We start from the raw sequence: 19,691 nt of genomic DNA, 5'->3' as shown, positions 1-19,691 counted from the left end.
TTGTGCATCCCATGTGCCAGGCGCACGACAACAGAGCACAGCCGCTAACTGTTTCAAAGGATTTTATGATTTCACACATAATATCACCGTACTGCACTGCACACTTTGACTCACCGCAAGGAGAGCAGGAGGCACAGATATCAAACTGACTCACCTCAAGCAAGACTGACATTTCTGTTTATTGTGCAGTAATGGCTCATACAATATATCAGAGCTATTGGTATTACTATTGTGGTTATAGGTACAGTCAGTATTTTAGACGCAGGATATTTGAAAGAAAGTGACCTCAGTGATCCATATTTAAAATGTTTTGTTTTCTTTATACAGTAAATAAATGCACTGGGTTACTGTAAGCAATATACATGCAAAGATGGAGTGTAGCAGAATACATTTAGTCAAGTAAGTATTGCACTTTTTACTCTATTCATTCAATAGCTAACTATTTACTTTATTTATTAATTTATTTTAATACTCTGTGCAGATTGAATGTCACATCAGAGCTGAAAAAACCCCACAGATGACAATAGTTGGAAAATGCTGAATATTTGATAAAACAAACCTATAGAATACATAGTATATGTACTGTATATACATAGATGTAAATATATCTATGATTTTACTTATTTATTTTGAAAGATACTTTATTAATCCCCGGGGGGGAAATTATTATATAAGATATATATTACATGAATTACATGCAAACACACCCGAAGTTCTCTGCATTCATCACTGGATGCGTAAATATTGTAAGTATACACAAATACACACACACACACCCTTCAAGCTAGGAGCAGTGGGGTGCTATGACAGCGCCCGGGGAGCATATGGGTGTTCAGTGCCTTGCTCAAGGGCACCTCGGCAGCAGCCAAGGAAGTGAACTGGCACCTTCAGCTGCCACTCCACTTCCAGATTGTGGTCCGTAGCTGGACTTGAACTGGCCACCCTCTGGTCCAAGTCTCTACCGACTGAGCTACTGCCACCCCCGCCGCCCCCCCCGCAAAAACAGTAAAAAAAAAAAAAAAAGAGGAACGCTTCATGAATTTGCATGTTATTTAAGTACATCAAAAGCCAGAGAATACATTTGTGATACTCAAGTATATTACAAATTAGATACTTGACTTTTACCTATAAGTAATTTTAATAATGGGTGACTTTTGTGTGATATTATTAATGTTACTCAAATATGACTTCTGGGTACTTCTTAGAACACTGTATATATGTCCCTCATGTTCTCTGAGGTCTTGAAATGGTTAAATAAAGCAGTTAATAATTGATTTTGAATTTAAAAAGAATACATATGCATGCATGATGCTATAAAATATATACGCTTTTTTTCTTATTGAGTTAGTAATATACTAAGTTAGAAAAGACAAATTTAAAATAAAATGTTAATTTCTGTTTACACTATTCAATGCAATTTTATTTTCCGATGTATATTTAAGACTTGAAATTAAAAGGTTTAATGCCATAAAAACAATATATTTTGAATATTAAACACACAACGCCCTCCTGTAGTGATACCTTACAGTGTATTATGTAAGTACACTGACTGGAGGGATGGTGGTGCTGATTGGGAACCAGAGGAATCCCATCAGCGCAACCACCTGCAGTTCCACCTCTGGCTGTGTGGGGGCGATAGAGCGCTCCGACCTCAGCTGCAGCTTCCGCCGAGGAAGAAAACCGGCGCTGAGTTTGAACGCTCAGAAGGAATGTGCAAACTTTATCAGACAGGTGTGGCTCTGCTGCTGCTGCTGCTGCGGGAATAAACGTCTTACTTTAACAACGGACGTTGTTACATTACATGTCAACCGCACGGCAACAGGATAAACATCGCACAGGTAACAGTTACGCGTTTTGTTTTTTTCTTTTGAACACTGTAACGATAGGAAACTAAGTTGGGTCAACACAAGCTTGCTAACGTTAACGTTAGCATGCAGATAACTTCATCACATACTCAGGAATGTTACGCTAAAGCTGGCCTGACATTAGCTTAACGCCAGCTAACGTGCTGTTGAGATGTTTCAAACATCGAGAGGTGACACATTAACGAGTTACCTTGTGTTTCTTTCGTACTGTGATGTAGTTTTTAGTTTCGATTCACATGATTGTCCCACTTGCATGTCATGCAGTCTTTGTAACGTCAGTGCTCGTTCAACGCTAACGTTAGTCCTGAACTGGGCTTATTCAACGCTAATACATTGTAAAATGGCAATAAAACAAAGTTAACATTTATTACAATTATCAACTCCATACCAATCTAACTAATCTGATGTCAACTCTAGCCAGCCCAGCTGCAGTCAGACATGATGGAGTTGTCTGTGGTGAACCTGAACAACCAGTTTCAGAGTCTGAGGGCCGTGATGGACTGTCTGAATGAGGGCATTGAACCACGTAAGTCGTTTCCACACTGTGTTTTGGCATTTGTCACCTCTTTAGAAGCCTGTCACTGAAACACGCAATGGAAGTTTAAGTGCTTGTGTTGCGTTAGTTTCGAGTGAGTCTGAGGTGCCATGGTGCTAACTTTAATAGCAGTATTATTGGATGTCCCAAAATGTGTATGTTAGTTCAATGAGTTATTAGCCACGGACAGTAAGTGCAGAACTAGTACTGTGTATTTACTTTATTAACTAAAGACTGACAGGATCAGGACTACAGACATGCTGTGGATACTGATGGTGCAGCCCATGCCACGGATGGGGGTCGAAATAGCTAGGGGTGTAGTGAAAATTACCATTTCAGTAGCCCACATAATGCAATTCATTTCCATTGTAACTAACAGAAAAGCATTGTTATTCATTTGCTCACTTTACAGCAGAGCCCTGTGTCTTTTTGTCCTCTTAAAAAAAGCAATTTGCATATTTGCCAATAAAAACTTACTGAGTTTTGGAGGCCTAATACACAGTTGCACCACAAAGGAAAGTAGTATAGTGCACAGAGAAGAAGCAACAATCTCCTCTTTCTTTGTCTTATTCAGAGTTCCTTCAGATGGCAGTCAACTTTGAGGATTGCCGTAAAAAGTGGCTGCTGACAGACGAGGAGCTGATTTCCTGTAAAGAGGGGCTGGCTAAAGCGGAGACTGAGAGGGGAGCCCTGGAGGTCAAACTGAAGCATGCTCGCAATCAGGTCGATGTGGAGATCCGCCGGCGGCAGAAGGCCGAGGCAGTCTATGAGAAGCTGGTTGGTGCAATACTACATCTGCAGTTGTTTAGTGGAAACACAGGACATTAGGAAAAAGAAGAAAAAAAACCTTGCACATTATCTTCATATAATGCTTCTGAACACTGTACTTGATCACTAAGGCTCACTTTACAGGTTTTGTCTCTGAATAACCTTTGTCTAACTGGTGGATGTTATTTGTCACTAAATAATACATTTTCCTGTCTTTTTATGTACATAATAGGAACGTCAGTTACAGCTGATCCGGGAGCTGCTGTTATCAGAGAACAACGGCAGCAGTATCCTCCTGAGTGAGGAACAGCGCTCTGCCCTGGCTTTCCTCAGCGCCCACTCCCAAGCAGCACAGGCTGCTAATAACAACCTCAACTCTAGTCGAAGGTCTGGTCCTCCTGGTCTGGTTCCTCAAACGATTATTGTTGTTGAGGAATAAGATAGTAACAGTTTTTGGTTCCTCTTAGCATGATGCCTCATCCTGTCTTGACCTCACTTACATTAAGGCATATTGCATTTTGTTTAACAAATGAAGACACTGTCTGCAATTAACACTGTAGGAAATTAAATATGTGAAATACAAAATATAAGTTTCTATATTAAAGCTTGTTTAATTCAACAGAAAATTTTGTTTCATTTTCTACCTTACAGGTTAATGACCATCGATGAATCAGCTTCTTTGCTGTCCGACATCAGCTTTGACCAGACGGACGACTCTCTGGTATACTGACCTCATTTCTTAAAAGAATCACTGTATATTTTAGGAGAACTGATGGTTTGTGGATCAGATAGTGGGGCAACAACATCAAGGGACTCTTGTTCTGAATTGACCTTCTTAGTACTATAGTCTAACTCCACATTTTCTGTAGGACTGGGATTCCTCTGTGATGAAAAATGTGAGACTGCGGAAACGCCAGAAACGGGTGAGTCATGTCTTCATGTGCCTCCGCACATGTCTTAATGATGAAGTCATTTTGACACTTTGTTAGGTATACAGGCACTCAGTGGTTTGATTCTTTCTATATGCCAGCAGTCTTGCTGCTTAGCTGCTGAAAACTGTAAAACAATCTATGAGAATGTGTTTTTGAAAGTGAATTGTCCATTTTAATTGACAGCGTTCCTCCAGGAAACTGGAAGTTCCTCCACAGGCAATGAAGAAACCCCGTTCCACTGGACGCAAATCAGATAGGGTAATGCTGACCTCTGCAGCTGAATGCACAATATAACAACATATACAATATAACATATAACGTTTGAATAACTGTGCTGTCTGTAATATTTTCTTTTTCAATCCAACACAAATGTCCATCATGTTGGATGAATAGAGCATTAATATCTTTTTCTACATGATTCAGATGAATGAGTCTATTGTGGCCAAAACTACCATCACCATGCCTGCCAACGGTGGTCCTGTTAAAGCTGTCTCTACCATTGAAACTGTGCCCTACTGGACATGCAGTAGACAGAGTGGTGAGAATTCTCTAGCTTTATTTTGATCCCCCTAATGGGACCTTACAACAAAATTAATCAGATTGACTTGGGTTTTTTTTTAATAACATGAGACTGTGCCTACAGTTGCCCCAGCATGGGCTGATACCACCACCACTGACCAATCTGAGACTGTCAGTGAAGCTCCCAGCACCCCAGTGCCAGAAATCCCAGTCCAACTCAGAACCCCCAAAGCTAGAGGAGGAGGAGGAAAAAAGCACCACTTCATCGCAAAAACAGTAAGACTGTGTACTGACTGTGAAAGCAAAGTGTTTTCAGATTTAAATGGGCTATCTACCTGCACGACCAGCTGCTTCAACGTGTTGGACTACTAACTGACGCATCTACTGACCTTGGTCACTGTGTCGTGTGCGTCCCCCCCTCAGGTGATTAAGTCTGAGTTTTGTGCATCGTGTGGAAGAAAAACAAAGTTTGGCAAGATGTACCTTCGCTGCCAGGATTGCAGGGTGGTGAGCCACCCGGAGTGTCGTGACCGCTGTCCCATGCCCTGTAATCCCACAGCTGTTAGCACTCCCATCAACAACACCGAGGTATAGTTATCTCATAATCTTTAATTATTTTCTATTACTTTCATGTTGCCAACATAGAAACTGATGTATTCTGTATGCAGGCCACCCTGGCTGACTTCGCTCCAGTTACATCTCCCAAAATCCCAGCATTGGTTATCTACTGCATTAAGGAGATTGAACACAGAGGCCTTAATGAGGTAAAACATCTGACTTTATTGAAGTCCATGTTTACTTGTCACCTTCATGTTATGCTCTGATCCTTTCTCTTGAGTGATAACAGTGGATCATTTCTCTCTAATTAGTCATGTCATTCAGCAATGATGTATCACAGGCAGCCAGACAATGACAGCTGGTTTCTTTTATCTTTCCCTCGCCCAGGTCGGCCTGTACAGGGTCTCTGGCCAGGAGCGCATGGTGAAAGAGTTGAAGGAGAAGCTGATTAGAGGAAAGACTCTGCCACCGCTTAACAAAATAGACGACATCAACGTCATTACAGGTGTCCTCAAGGACTTCCTCAGAAGCCTCCCAGAGCCGCTGCTCACCTTCCACCTCAACAAAGCCTTCATGGAAGCGGCCGGTGAGTCTTTCTGAGATTAAAATCACACAGAACTTTAATGTGGGGAACAGGTATGTGCATGAGTATGACACGACTGGTGTTAATATTTTGTAGAAATCCAGGATGATGACAACAGTCTTGCCATGTTGTATCAGAACATCAGTGAGCTGCCTCAACCCAACCGAGACACTCTGGCCTGCCTGATGATCCATTTGCAGAAGTAATTTTCATTATATTACATTTCAGCCGAGTTAAGGAACCCGTTTTGTTCTATTGTTCTTTTCTCCCATTACCTTCCCTTCATTAGACAAGACATGTGTAAGAAGATACTTGTAAGCCATAGATACCTTTTTTGACATTATCTAAAGTTTGAGACACAAGTGAGCAAGCATGTTATGACCTCCCACATCTCTGCAGTAAATGTGGTTCAACTTTCAGTGTAGTTAAGACTGTTTGTAATATTCCATCCCTCTCTTTTCCCAGGGTCTCTCAAAGTGTGGAGACCAAGATGGATGTGAACAACCTTGCCAGAGTGTTTGGCCCTACTCTTGTGGGTCATGCTGTTCCCGACCCAGACCCTATGACCATCCTGCATGACACAAACAGACAACCGAGGGTAAAGTGATTAACTCCTCTGACTTAATATTACATTCAGAGCCCTAATCCGGTGTTTATTAATGCATTTTAAGTGTATGGCTGAGTGATTTTGTTTGCTGATTTCCATTCTTTGAGAGGGTTTTGAATATAAATACTGGATTTATTTTATGTTCTTTTAGATTGTAGAGCGCTTGCTCAGTATTCCAGCAAGGTACTGGGGTCAGTTTGCTTATCCAGATAACACAGGCATGGACAATGCTCACCACATTGAAACTCCAGACCACAAAGGTAAATCACTAACAGGTTACAAGAGAGAAGGAAAATACATCATCATAAGAGATTAAAATCAATTTGTTTTTCATTTTTAATAATTTGTATCTGGTTGGAAAAAAATGACCTGAGGATGTATCGGTGTCTGATCTAGTCAGCGTATTGGGACCAGTGACCACTCCAGAGCACCAGATGATGACCAAAACACCTTCTTCCAGCTCGCTTTCGCAGCGCATGATGCACACCTTCTCCAGCACCACCCTGTAAGCTCACACCTACTCTGACATGCACTCTCACAGTCAGTTAAAGAGTAACTTCACCGATTGTAAACATTAAAATGAGTTTATAGGTCTTGGGGAGTACTGCTGCATGTGTGAAAAAAGTTGTATAAAACCTTTTGTGGCTCCAGAGGAAGCTGTGCCAGGTTTTGAAAAGAATGTGTAGAAATAAAAAGGCATTTTTTATTCTCCCACATGCAGTTGTTCTCCTCAAGACCTGTAAACACACATTAATGTGTAAAATTGGTGTGGTTATTGTTAAATACAAGCATACGTGTTGAGAGCGACACATCATCAGTATCGGCCGAAAAAAGGCTTTAAAATGTAATGTCAGCGTCAGCCCAAAATGAACATTTCAGCTGATAAGCTGACACTTTAATTATGTGTATGACTAAGCGGTTTTCCCATTTTGCCCACTCGTGTTTACTTTTTGACAAGCATTGTATGTCTGCAACTGGCATAATTGCCTATTTTGCATAATAATATGTTAAATGCACTTTAGAAGAGACTTGATTTCTCTGAAATTGGGTTGGAAGAACAATATTTGCAAATATCTGTAACTCTGTGGGAGATACCAGTTGAACATGGGTCTTTTAGTAGAAGAGCAGTGAAATCCTAAATGAACATTTTGGTCAAGATCCAACTTTAATAAAGCTTGACCCTTTGAAATTGTGAATGAAGCATTGTGGCATGAACAGCAGCGTCAGATACATTTTTAGCTTTAATTAACTAAACCTCTAAACATTTGTTTTGACAATTGTGTTTGCTCCTATAAGGCTTAAAATTCTACTCTCTGTTCGCCCTTATCCCTTTAACCCCCCCCCCCCCCCCCCCCCCTAGATTTGGGAGCAAGAGCAAAGCTTCAGCAGCCTCTAAGTGCCAGGGCAACTTCTTCGCTTCTCCACAGCTGAAGTAAGGGCATAGGAGGGAAAAAAGGTTCAGCTTTATTGTATTTTTGGGTTACTTACTGCAATTACTGAATATATATTCATATAATCATGTGGGAAAACTACTGTGCTGTTTTTTATTCAAGTATTTTATGCAAGATTTTCTAACCAGATTCTTTCTTTGAAAAAAGTCCTGCACACAAATGTAAAAGTTTTTCATATCTTTGATTACTAATGATTTATTATTGACCAAAACTGTGGGTGACATTGACATGATTGTGAAAGGTTTGAGGGCTTTAATGACTAAGTGCATATTACAAACCAATTCAAGGTTCTTAACCTTCTGGTTTGTGTTTGAGGTTCAGAAGCTATGCTTTGATTGGTGTTGATCCATGTTTGAGTCTCTGGTTGTAACCAAAGCAACAGGGATGCTTGAGCACATGTGAGATACATAGCTGCACCAAAACAAAGAGAAAAGAAATAAGTATTATTGGCCAGTGTCTTTTTGTCTTTTGGTCATTGTCCTGAAACTAACATATCATTTATTTTCATGATTTAACACTTTTATTTTTATATTTATGTTGATTGTGTGCCATGATTTATATCAATCATGACAATTTTTATACTTTGACAATGTAAACACTGATACTAAATGGGAATGATGTTGCATTTTGCACTGTGTCTGTAACAATCTGAGGAAATGTCCTCACACCACTAGAGGCTGCCGCTGCACCACTTTAGATGAGCAAGCCTTAACCAATGAAAATGATCTACTGTAAAATATGAGGACAACAAGTCAGTATTACTGACACTCTGAAATTACTGTTAAATATTCCTGTGATCTACAAAAGTTCAGCCAATATTTGAGCCAGAGATGTGAGCCTCACATCTGTGTGGTCATCACAAAATAAAATCTGGAGCTTTTTTAATTTATGAATGTGAGAATTGATTTGCATGCTCACAAACACTTTTAAAGATTAACTCTCCCAGTTTTTCACATTAACTGTGTTAACTGGTCTTTGAGAACAGTACCTTATGCAGAAGTGGAAAATGTAGTATAAAGCCTTTTGTGGCTTGAGAGGAAGCTGCATTAGACTGATAAATTGCCTTCTGTGATGTCACTTACTGGCTAAGTTGTATGATGGGTAATGTAGGCACCATAAGTTTTGAAGAAGAATGCATGGAATAAAAAAGATATCTCTGGTTCGACATTATCGATATTGACCTTGACTGTTCATAATGTGTCCAACAGTGTTATAGGAGTGCAGTGTGACGAGTGGATTTATTTTTAAAACCTGGCTCCTACATTACTCACAATCCAATTTAGCTCGAGTGACATCACATGAGGTAATTTGTGAGATTATGTGCATTTTTCACTCAAACTTTATACTACTTTTTATCGCAAGCACAAGAAGTGATTCTTCCTCTGAGGATTTTCTCTGCTGCTCTCTCTGTCATCTTTTTCAGCTCCAGATTTAAATGTGATGATGACATCACAGGTTCAAGTTTTAGTTATTTAGAAAAAAAACTGATTCAGAGTATTTAATTGTTAAAACCAAATCTGGCCATGTTTTTGCCTGCGGGTAAAGAAATATGCACAGTCTGGGACTCCAGTTATACTAAATTGTGTTTTATATAGTGTTGTACATTTATTCCTTTATATTGTTTTATTTCACTAATGAAATTGTGTCTAACTGATGTAGTTACTTTCACCCCAGAGATTGTGGACTTAATGTTAACAATTATTTCTTTGTCTTAGCTCAAATAAGATCACACAAAAGTCCATGATTGAGCACAAAATAAAACATCAAAAGACTGGATCTTTTGTCTGGGTGGATGTTGTTCATTTATGAGATCGGCATGTGGGGCGAGGAACCCTACTGAAATCAGCCTCTGGAGTATTTGAGGCATACATGTAGGATGTGTTTTGTTATCACCAATTCAACTCAAAAAGAAACCTAAAAAAACCCTCTTATACCTGGACATGGATTATTGTTACCCTATTAACCGTGAGTGTGTTATTAATGCCTAATTCAGGCAGCCTAAAGCCTCCATTGTTGTCGAACACTCTTCATCTTCATTCTCCCTGGTGCAAATTGAATGTTGGCTATTGTTATTCAAGATCTTCAGTGAAAGACCAAAAACACAGTGCCAGTTATTCCAAAGCCGATGTGGTGCTGAATCATAATGCAATTTGGCTCATTGTTCCAATAGTCATTATAGCTATTTCCATAATCTATTGGGCTGAGTGGGCAGGCGATGAGGTCTAACATTATTATGAATTAAAGCAGGGATCATTTATACATCTTATAGTTATTCCATTAACAGTTGCTGTGGAGAGCGCTAAGCCAGGCTGAACCCATTGACATACATTTTATATTGCCTCATTCAATACAGAGCCTCACCAGCACACGGGGCCCTTTTGAGATGTAAGCCCAGCTGTTTGGGGGAGTAGAAATAAAAATATGTGCAGAGTTCACCCAAATTAGTTTGCTCTCTCTCTTTCTCTGTTTCTCTCCTCCCCTCTCTCTCTCCCACACACACACACACACACACACACACACACACACACACACACACACACACACACACAAAGAGAGCCATGAATGACTGGAGAAAACCCTCCAAAAATGTTTGAATTTCAAATCGGCATTAATAGTTCATTAGCCTGAAATAGGGTCTCCTGTGTGTCGATCTGTCCTCTCATTGGGGGATTGTGTGTTTATTTATGCTGTACGGTGCTGCAGACATCAAACAGCTGGCTGTGTACAGTGTGTCTCTGTAGCTCCGTATTCCAGCATGCCCCAGTGCGCAGTGATAGAGCTCCACTCTGCTGTGGGACCAGCGAGGGCCAAATGAGTAACTAGTCCAATTAAGAGCTCTTAAATAAATTACAATGTAAGCTGGTAAACACACAACAACAACAGCACTATTTAATTCCTCTATTTATGCAGTGAGCTGCAGGAAGTGATGCCGAAGGAACTGAACTGGTACTATCTCTGGAAGCTGAATACAATCAATACATTATTTAATATGGTTATTGCAGCTATGGACTTATTGGAAAAGCAGTCTACATGTGTCAAGCTCTGGCTGCAGCATGTAGTGAGGTAAGGGTGAATAATGTTTGCACCTCAGAGATGTTAACTCAATAACTGCCGTTCAGATCCACCCATCTGATCATGTATATAATCAATATGTGTGCTGAAGTAAAATGCCACTAGACAAATGTGCATTGCATTTGGACATTTGCACATAAAAGTGTTTTACATATTTTGTCACTAGCTGGGGGGCATGTCTCCATTCTTGCCGTCTTGTCATGGAATCCACTCACCGGTTTCGAATGAAGGATTAGGCTAGTCATCATTCAGATTTGCTTTTGGAATCACATTAAAATGAGCATGAGAGAAGGAGCTGTTTGTCAGGTTATGGGAACAAAAGCATAATGCTGCAAATGTATAAACATGAGCTCCAGGACCAAAATAGTGCCTCCTTAGCAGGCTGAGCATGTGCTTGAAAAGTGGTCCTCCAGATTTGTTCCTGACACTGTTTTCAGTGAATTATGTGACAGATTGTGTGATCAATATGCTTTCCATTTGGCAAATTAGACATACAACGCTGAAATACCAAAACTATGTTCTGCACTTGGCTCCTAAAATCCCTGAAAAAACAAGACAAGAGTCATTGTCCAATCTAAGCCCAAGTAAAGCCAGTGAGTTTTTTTAACTGCAAATAATTGTCTGGCTTGTTGGCTTTCAATGCTCTCACTCTCTCTCTCTTTATCTCTTCTTTTGCCTTCATCCCTCTATTCCCTGTTTTTTTTCTCCTCTCTGCTACCTCTCCACCCCTCCTTTGAATCGAACCGCCGTCTTCGCCGGCTACCATGCATGGTCGATACCTTGTTACCACAGAGAAATCAATTATCTCGACCAAGCAGCAGGGGAAAGAGGCAATAATGAAAGAATGCTCCTCCTTCCCAGACGATAGCCATGGTCATTAAATATGAATTTATCATTGGCTGAGGAGATTTATGGAGCGAGATGTGGGCCCGAGTTGATGCTCTCTTTGCAGCATAAGTTCAGAAGCCTGGTTACAAGTGTAAATTAAATGGGTAACAGGTTGTCAGGCTGCTGTCCTAAATCTTAAACAGGGACTTGATTATTTCAGCCCAGGGCCGTAATTATGATTTATATTGGGGTGGGGACATATACCCGCAAGAATCAGATGCGCTTAAAATGTCCCCCAATATATTGATATACTGTATATAAATTGCTATGCCATGACAGGCCACCTAAATCTGATCCTAAATCATTACAAGCAAGTTTAATCGTTATTGTAAATTAACTAAACAAATTGCCATTATTATTACTAGTGGTTCAAGTATTACAGTGTACTGCACTTCTGTGTGTGGTCTGAAACAACACAATTTCAAAGACTTTACTGTCTTTTTATTTCATTACTTTTGGATGTATTAAAATAGGGAAGTAATAGCCTGCTTCCTGTAGATTATGAAAATATGTGTTATGAAAATAATGGTTATTGTCTTGTTGCGTTCCTGTCAGAATGTTAGTTTGCTAGTGTATATTCAGCATGACCTCATCAGAAAAACTGTTATTTAGGTTGCCTGTGAAAGCAGCATAAAGGAGCAATTTGCCCAAATATGAAAATGAATCAAACAAACGGGACTTTCACTGAGGAGACCATGAGTCAGAGATGAGTCATTTTAAGTTATATAGTTACATAGCTAAAATATTTATTTTAACACTTTAACACAAACCACGATATTTTTCTGAACCTAACCTGTTGTTGCATTCTTTAAACCAAACTGCCATTGTATACCAAAGGTTCGTTAGGCCTGTTGCTGGTACACTGAAACGGTTGTGTTAAATATGATATATGTTGTTTTTAAAGTCGAACATATGGATGTGTTGCACACATTCCATGCATTAGCCAACAAATAAATCAGACAATCATCCAATATGGTCATGCATTTTTATATACTTTAGAATGAAAGGGAATTAGTTTTCAAATTTCCACCGAAAACTTTTTCATTGCATATTTGTTCACCCCAGTGCTGGCTCCCTGGATGCAGCCTTGTTGCAGACACACTCAACTAAATGCAACTGGAACAGAGATGTGACATTCAACTGTCAGAACTGTCTTAAAACACCCACATAGCATGGGCTGCCTGCAAATGACAAGAGTGCCTCCTAACTTGTTCAGATCACACACCTTTTGACCAAAGTGACTGGCCTCTGAGCAGGAAGTGAAGGACAATGAAACACTAAAGATGGTTTAGCATATGTAAGGTGTTTACTGTGTGTCAGCTGCATGTGATGCCACCACATTCTTGGACAGTGCAGGTTTTCCATGACACGATGTCTGAGCGCCATTCACTCGGGTTATAGCGGAGATGGCAGTGATGTGCTGACGGGTAGGTGGGCCTGCCAACCGCACCTGCCCGTTCGGGTCTATAATGAGCTGTTATGACGACTTGTCTGACAGCTGCTGCTAGAAATGAGGGGAAAAAAACACCCCACGCTGCCACTATTACTACAGCCGTGGAAAAGGAAAGAGTGCAAATGAGAGAGAGGGAAGAGGACGGAGTGCAGAGGGAAAAATGTGTAATTCGGGCTTGCTCTTAAGGCAGCAATAAATTCCATTTTAATGGGGAGCCACAAGCGGTAGCAAGCACTCAGCAGTCTGTTGTGTTTGATGCCAAATTGTGCAGAATAAACAGATTTGCTGTGCAGCTGGTCCAAACACACACTTTCTATCTCTGTCTCTCTTTCTCTCGCTCTCCGATGTGCTCTGTTCCCCCACCACACACACACACACACACGAGACATCATCCATCTCTGGACATACCAGACAAGAATTAGACAAATCATCACAAAAAGATGGCAAGTGCTTTGATTTATTTTCTTCCACTTAACTGAGTACTCATCTCCAGCTGTCACACACACACACTTACACACTGTCAAAGCAGCGTATTTGTTTTAACACAGAAAGGAGTGAGCTGTGTGTCACTAATGAGAAGCAACATGCCACATCTGGCTCATTTCCTCCACAGAAGATGAATCTTCGCTCACCGCGTTCAACGTCGACATAACTACACACAAGGCAGTGCAGCGAATGTCAAAATTCCCCAAATAACACTTTTGTTGATGCTGGTAATACAAGCTCATAGGATCCTTTACGTGATGATACAAAACTCATGATCATGCTAATATCATGCTAACATTTTAGTTTAGCATGTCGACATTAGCTTTAAGCAACAAACACAAATACAAATACAGCTGAGGACGGAGGGAATTAGAATTAAAATTGTGATAGTATGGTGGTGAAAAAGAAAAAGTGAAGGGGTCGCTAAAGTTCAGTTCATTCTGAGGGGGACATGACTGTGTGCCAAATTCCATGGCCATCCACCCAATACTCGTAGAGACACTTCACTCAAAACTGCAAATCCATGTTGCCAATGCTGGTGGTTTGGGGATCATGACGATATGTCCCCTTGGATGCCAATTCATCCTTTAGATGTTGAGATAATTCACAGGATAAAGGAAAACTTTGATCTGCATTTGGCGCCAGAGTAAAAACGACCCACCCAGTAAGCAGAACTGATCCTTTGGGGACCATGAATATTTGTGAAAGCTGTTGTGGAAATCCATTTTATCAGTTGAGATATTTCAGTCGGCATCAAAGCTCCGGACTGGCTGACAAGCAGACAGCGCCATCCACAGCGCCACGCCGCTAGCACGGCTAAATATAATTCTTTCTTCTTCAGTGATAGGTTTCCTGCCAGCGGAGTGACATTATGGCCTGTCTGGCAGCATCCACATCCACACATCAGCACTTTCACACTACTGACTGCTGCCATTGTTTGTCCAGATTTATGATTTTTTTTTTTCCAGAAACTGAGCTCTCTCACACACACACACACACACACACACACACACACACACACACACACACACACACACACTCACATACCTAAAATACCTGTATGCATGCAGCTGGGTGTTTGTGTGTGCCATCCTGCATGAGTGCATCTGAATTCATGTGACTGAATGTGAATGTGTGTGCATGGATGCATGGTGTGGAGTGGTGGGAGAAGGGCTGTGTGCATGAATGGGTGTTTTCTAGTGAATGTGTGCAGTGACCATGTGTGCAGGTATGTGTGTGGCTCTGCCTCTGAGTTTGGGATTGTTTTTTTCTGCATGGATGGACTCAGCTATATAGAGTGTGTGTGTGTGTTTGTGTGTGTGTGTGTGTGTGTGTATATATATCATATTCGATATACTCATATCATCGGAGCCACACCCAACAAATCTCTTTTGTAGTCTCTTTTCATGAGCCATACTTGTAGCACTCCACTACACCACTGGCATTGTTTTTTGTCCATTTAGCCAAAGTTGAGCCTTTTAGCAGCTTTGGTAAAGAATATTATCCAATCCAGTGTCCAATGATGGTCCCCTGCAATAAAAAAGGCAATGGGCACACTCAAACAAGCTTTAAATGAACTTGCAGCACCAGAAACTAAAAGGTCTCAGGTCACTGTGCTGCTACATAGAGTTCAATCATTTAAAAAAATAATATGAAACACAATTTCAAATTTGCAATGAAAGCCCCACAAACATATTCTGACCTGGCCACATTTTGCAAATGCTTCCTGTGATTTTCCTATTGCCCACTAGAATGCACTGTTGCACCCTGTAATCCAGCTTTTCTCCAGCCGAACACACCCAATAATTTCACCCATCTCCACAACTCTATCATGGAGCATTCCCCTGTGGTTGTTAGGATATGGGAGTGGTACAGTATTGTCAGTATTTGTATCATTTGCACCACTGAGGCTTTAATTTGAACTGATAAAGTTCTGCTTTCACTGTGGCAGCCTGCTAAGGTGACGGGTATTAACATCTTCCTCTGGATCTCACCTCCAGGGAAAATATTAAATTGGGTGGATCAGAGTTTATACATAAATGTAAGCTGAACAGGCACCAGCGTATGCTGTTAGCCTTATCACACGTGTAATTCACATGTTCATGGTGTCATCTTAACTTTAAGGTCGACAGCCGTTTGCATATGTATGCATTCTTCTTTTATCACACCTTTGCAGGTGTTAGTTGATATCTGTCACAAAATTTTCACCAGCCAGATGCTGCTATTGTCACTTCTCTCTCTAGAAATTATATTTGCAGTGTGAGTTTCAGATCAGCTTGTTAATACATGAACACATAGTTAGTGTGAAGGGGAAAGTCCATTTCTGTCATAATATTGCAACAGTACACAAGGTAATTCCTCTTTAGATGCTGGACCATGATAAAATAAAGCAATATTTCATGACAGTTGTAGAACTAGAGGCCATCTTGGTACAGGATCACACCACCCAATGTGAACAACTGACACGAAAGAGTGATGGAATGAAAAGACAATGAAATGTGAAAATCTGGAGAGACAGGGGGCCATATTTCAAGGGAAAAAAGCTAACGTTAGCATTTTATCACTTCCTAGTTTACAATACAGTTTCAAGGTTTTACATGATACGATAGGAAAAGGCATGAATTCACTCTGAAACATCAACACAAATCTCTGACACATTCTTGTGACCCTGAAAGTAAAATTCACTGCATGGCGTCAAAAGGTAATATTCGGTCAGATATGTCATCGTACTTACAAATATGGCCCCATGTCCCCCCAAATGTTCACTATCCATTGTCTTTTCAGTTGCTGGTCAATCTGGAAGTGGTGAAATCACAGCAATTCGTCAGATTCCCTACATTTATATAACTCGCAAGCTGGCGCACAGCAGTACAACATGTTAGTGTCCCACCCTGAACCTGATGTAAGAGGAAAATGGTCGCCATGTGAATATGGTCCATGGCCGTGGAGTCTTACCAAAACCATTCAGAGCTCTATGTTCGGCACGTGTTTTGAGTGTTTGTATAAAAAGCTGTTCACAATGATATATAATACCTGCCAATGACACCACTGACTTCACACCTGCTGTTTTATTCAATCAAGGAATACAACAGCCAAAGGAAGGCTCTTCATGTCAGTTTTCTTCACAGGCTGGTGGTGAAAGATGTTCACTATAAATGCAATCCCCAATACGAGAAATAGCCGCGGCTTTGACTCAGGGGCCGAGCCAGCATCTTGTTACTCGAAGGTCACTGGTTCGATTGTTCTAGTCTGCATGTCGAAGTGTCCTTGGGCAAGACACTGAACCCCAAACTGCTCCTGATGTGCGCCATCAGTGTATGAATGTATGTATGAATTGCTGTAAGTAGCTTTGGACAAAAGCATCTGCTAAATGCCCTAAAATGTAAGTGTAAAGTGGAGGAAGGATGTGTTGATGTGTCTGCTGAAGCATATAGGAGCTGGATCTGTCATGCCAGGTACTACATTCCCTGCTACGTAGTTACAGAGACTGTTTACTGTGATGTCAGTGAAGTCCTGTGGTCAAGGGAAAGCAAAAAGCAGGAATCAGCCTAACGTTTACACAGTATGAAACTTTGGATGTGTGCTTGTGAAAATTAGCCACTTTTCCAGAAAATGTGTGAAAGCCTCCTTCAAGGATGCAATATACATCCGTACATATGTCAGATTTTACAAAAATGTGGACATAGTACTTTTGTGTTCTTGGGGCTTCATCACACATTAAAAATCTTTTCTGAGGATGGCACTGGATGGAAGGGTTCATCATCTGGTGAGTATGAATGTGCTCAGCAGAATTAGATTTAGATATTTCTTGGGTAAATGTATGAATATGTGGTGATATACCCGGATCAACCCTTTGCGATCAAAGATGTACTCTACAGGAGGGCTGTTGCTGGGTCACATGATTGATGACAGCCTCAGTCAAAATTGAATGCCAGGTGTTGCCGATCAATTTACCACAAGATTTGACCAATCTGGTTCACAACCTCAATAAACTGGTTCTCGTTTCAGTTTGTGATAATTTGGAACTGCATGAAGATTATCTGTTCAAGGTTTAGATGAAACTGATTAAAATCTAATTGACCCATAATTAGTTTTTATGTACAGTGAAAGGTGAATGATTTTAATATGAGGAGCAGAAACTGGGTCGATCTGAATCTAAATTTAGTATTTCAAGACGCTGACTCATCAAGACGACCTAACTGTGTTTCCTCAAATCACACACCAACTTCCTTCATTTAAAAAAAAAAAAGAAAAAAAAAGGCAGCAATATAACACACAGTATGTGGCTGCTGGCATTGTCACACTACCATTAGATATAAACTGAAAAACTGAAACTTTCTCACAGCGGAGCACCATGGCGCAAGAGATTGAGCTCTCTGACCACGCCATATCAGATGAACCTCGGAGAACTGAAACAAACGGCAGTGACACTGAACAGACCGGTAAGAGCGCAAGTTAGTAAAGACTTAACAAATTAAAAGTTAATGACGAGATCTAACTGAGGAATACTGCATAACCGCTTTGTTCTTCTGGGATTATCACCAACTCAGTCTTTGCTTCTTGCGTTTTTATGTGCAGAGCTATTCTAAACGCCTTAGTGTCGAGTAATGATGTCAAAACAGTGAAACATCAAGGAACAAAGATGTTTTGCAAGAAACGTTTGAAAACCAGTCATCTTATAAGGGTTAAAGGTGCCCTTGTGAAAAGTGTACTTTATTGTATTAAAAACGTATTTAAGTGTAGAAACTTTATTACGAGTACACTTTTGCTTTTTGAGCATGTACTTAAGATACACTTTTAAAATGTAACTTTAAAGTATCATCATAAATCATAATACATCATAAATATGCTAATCCAACAATCTTTAAGTGGTATTTTAGTGTACTTCTAAAAGGTTCACTTTGTTGTAAGTACATTGTAATTTATACACATACATACAGAAAAAAACATACTGAATTCTATAATAGCAATTTCATGTCTCTTTGTGATATTCAAACACTTTCTTAGGTATACTTAAAATCCAAGCACTTTTATCTTCATTTATTTTAAGTTGAACTTAAGCATACTTAATTGTAAATCAATTGTAGGTAAATCAATTTAGTATAATTATTTTTCTTTTGTTGTCTTTTGTAAGACTATGAAAGTCTAGTTTCATTTCACTCCATTGTAAGTGTATTTAAGTAAACTTACATCAGACTTTTTCCTTCTGCTTCTTATTCTAACCAATTGTAAATGCAGAATGTGCTAATTGGATTTTATTTGCACATTTTTTGAGGTCGTTAAAGAGAGGAAAAGAAATAAATGAACTACAAAAATGCCTGTATCAGTTGTATTTATCTACATTTCCTATTAATCTGACTTCACCCTGAAAGTGTGTGTTTGTGCGTGTGCAGGTGGGATGACCGCACAGAGAAGACTTCTCAGAATTGGGATTCTTACCATAGGGATCTTGTGCATCATGCAAGCCGTTCTCAATATCTCCCTGTGGCTTGCCTGTAAGTTCCGGAAAAAAAAAAACACGTTTTATCTTTTTGAAAGCAGTTTGAGCCTTGGCACTTTCAAAGTTACTGTGTAATATGTTTCTCCAGTGGAAGAGGTTTTGCAATCACAGCCCACAACTTCTGTTTCCTGCCAGTTCATTGGAAAGAAGATACAGATCAATTCCCTTTCAACAGTTCCATGATAGCAGAAGTGTGCCAGATTGACCAGTTTCAACAGAATTCAACCGAGTCGTGTCCCTGCTGCAACAAGCTGCTGAAGAGACTTCTGAGGGAGTATTGGAGCTTGCACAGAGAGAGGCATCTTCTACTCAACAGGGTCACTCAACCGACTAGAGACTATACTGGAGAGGGTGAAGAGTCTGGGTCTGGTTTCTTGGAGGACCACTGGGAATAAGTGTATAGGGCTTTTAGCATGCAACAGTGGTTCAACATTTGATTAGCTAAAATTATAGTATGGGAGAAGTTAACTCTTT

At 40.2% G+C, this 19,691-nt stretch overlaps 1 protein-coding gene across 1 annotated transcript; it reads left to right on the top strand.

Moving 5' to 3' along the window:
* Positions 1–1,678: 1,678 nt before the first annotated feature.
* On the top strand, positions 1,679–9,594 carry LOC119021894 (rac GTPase-activating protein 1-like). The gene is made up of 17 exons (XM_037102483.1): positions 1,679–1,838; positions 2,283–2,391; positions 2,975–3,177; positions 3,401–3,555; positions 3,820–3,889; positions 4,038–4,091; positions 4,284–4,358; positions 4,524–4,638; positions 4,744–4,895; positions 5,043–5,207; positions 5,288–5,383; positions 5,565–5,763; positions 5,857–5,962; positions 6,226–6,358; positions 6,519–6,627; positions 6,764–6,872; positions 7,728–9,594. The coding sequence occupies exons 2-17, from the start codon at positions 2,304–2,306 to the stop codon at positions 7,801–7,803; spliced, it is 1,905 nt and encodes a 634-aa protein (XP_036958378.1). The 5' UTR covers positions 1,679–1,838; positions 2,283–2,303; the 3' UTR covers positions 7,804–9,594.
* Positions 9,595–19,691: the final 10,097 nt, after the last annotated feature.

This window comes from Acanthopagrus latus, chromosome 6 (genome assembly GCF_904848185.1).
Source record: "Acanthopagrus latus isolate v.2019 chromosome 6, fAcaLat1.1, whole genome shotgun sequence".
NCBI lineage: Eukaryota > Metazoa > Chordata > Actinopteri > Spariformes > Sparidae > Acanthopagrus > Acanthopagrus latus.
The sequence above is the reverse complement of the archived record's forward strand: the minus strand, read 5'-3'. Positions and strand labels throughout refer to the sequence as shown.

Coding starts and splice junctions, on each gene's coding strand:
- LOC119021894 (XM_037102483.1), top strand. CDS start 2,304: ATGATGGAGTTGTCTGTGGTGAACCTGAACAACCAGTTTCAGAGTCTG. Junction 5,208..5,287: donor CTCCCATCAACAACACCGAG/GTATAGTTATCT, acceptor TTCTGTATGCAG/GCCACCCTGGCTGACTTCGC. Junction 5,764..5,856: donor AGCCTTCATGGAAGCGGCCG/GTGAGTCTTTCT, acceptor AATATTTTGTAG/AAATCCAGGATGATGACAAC.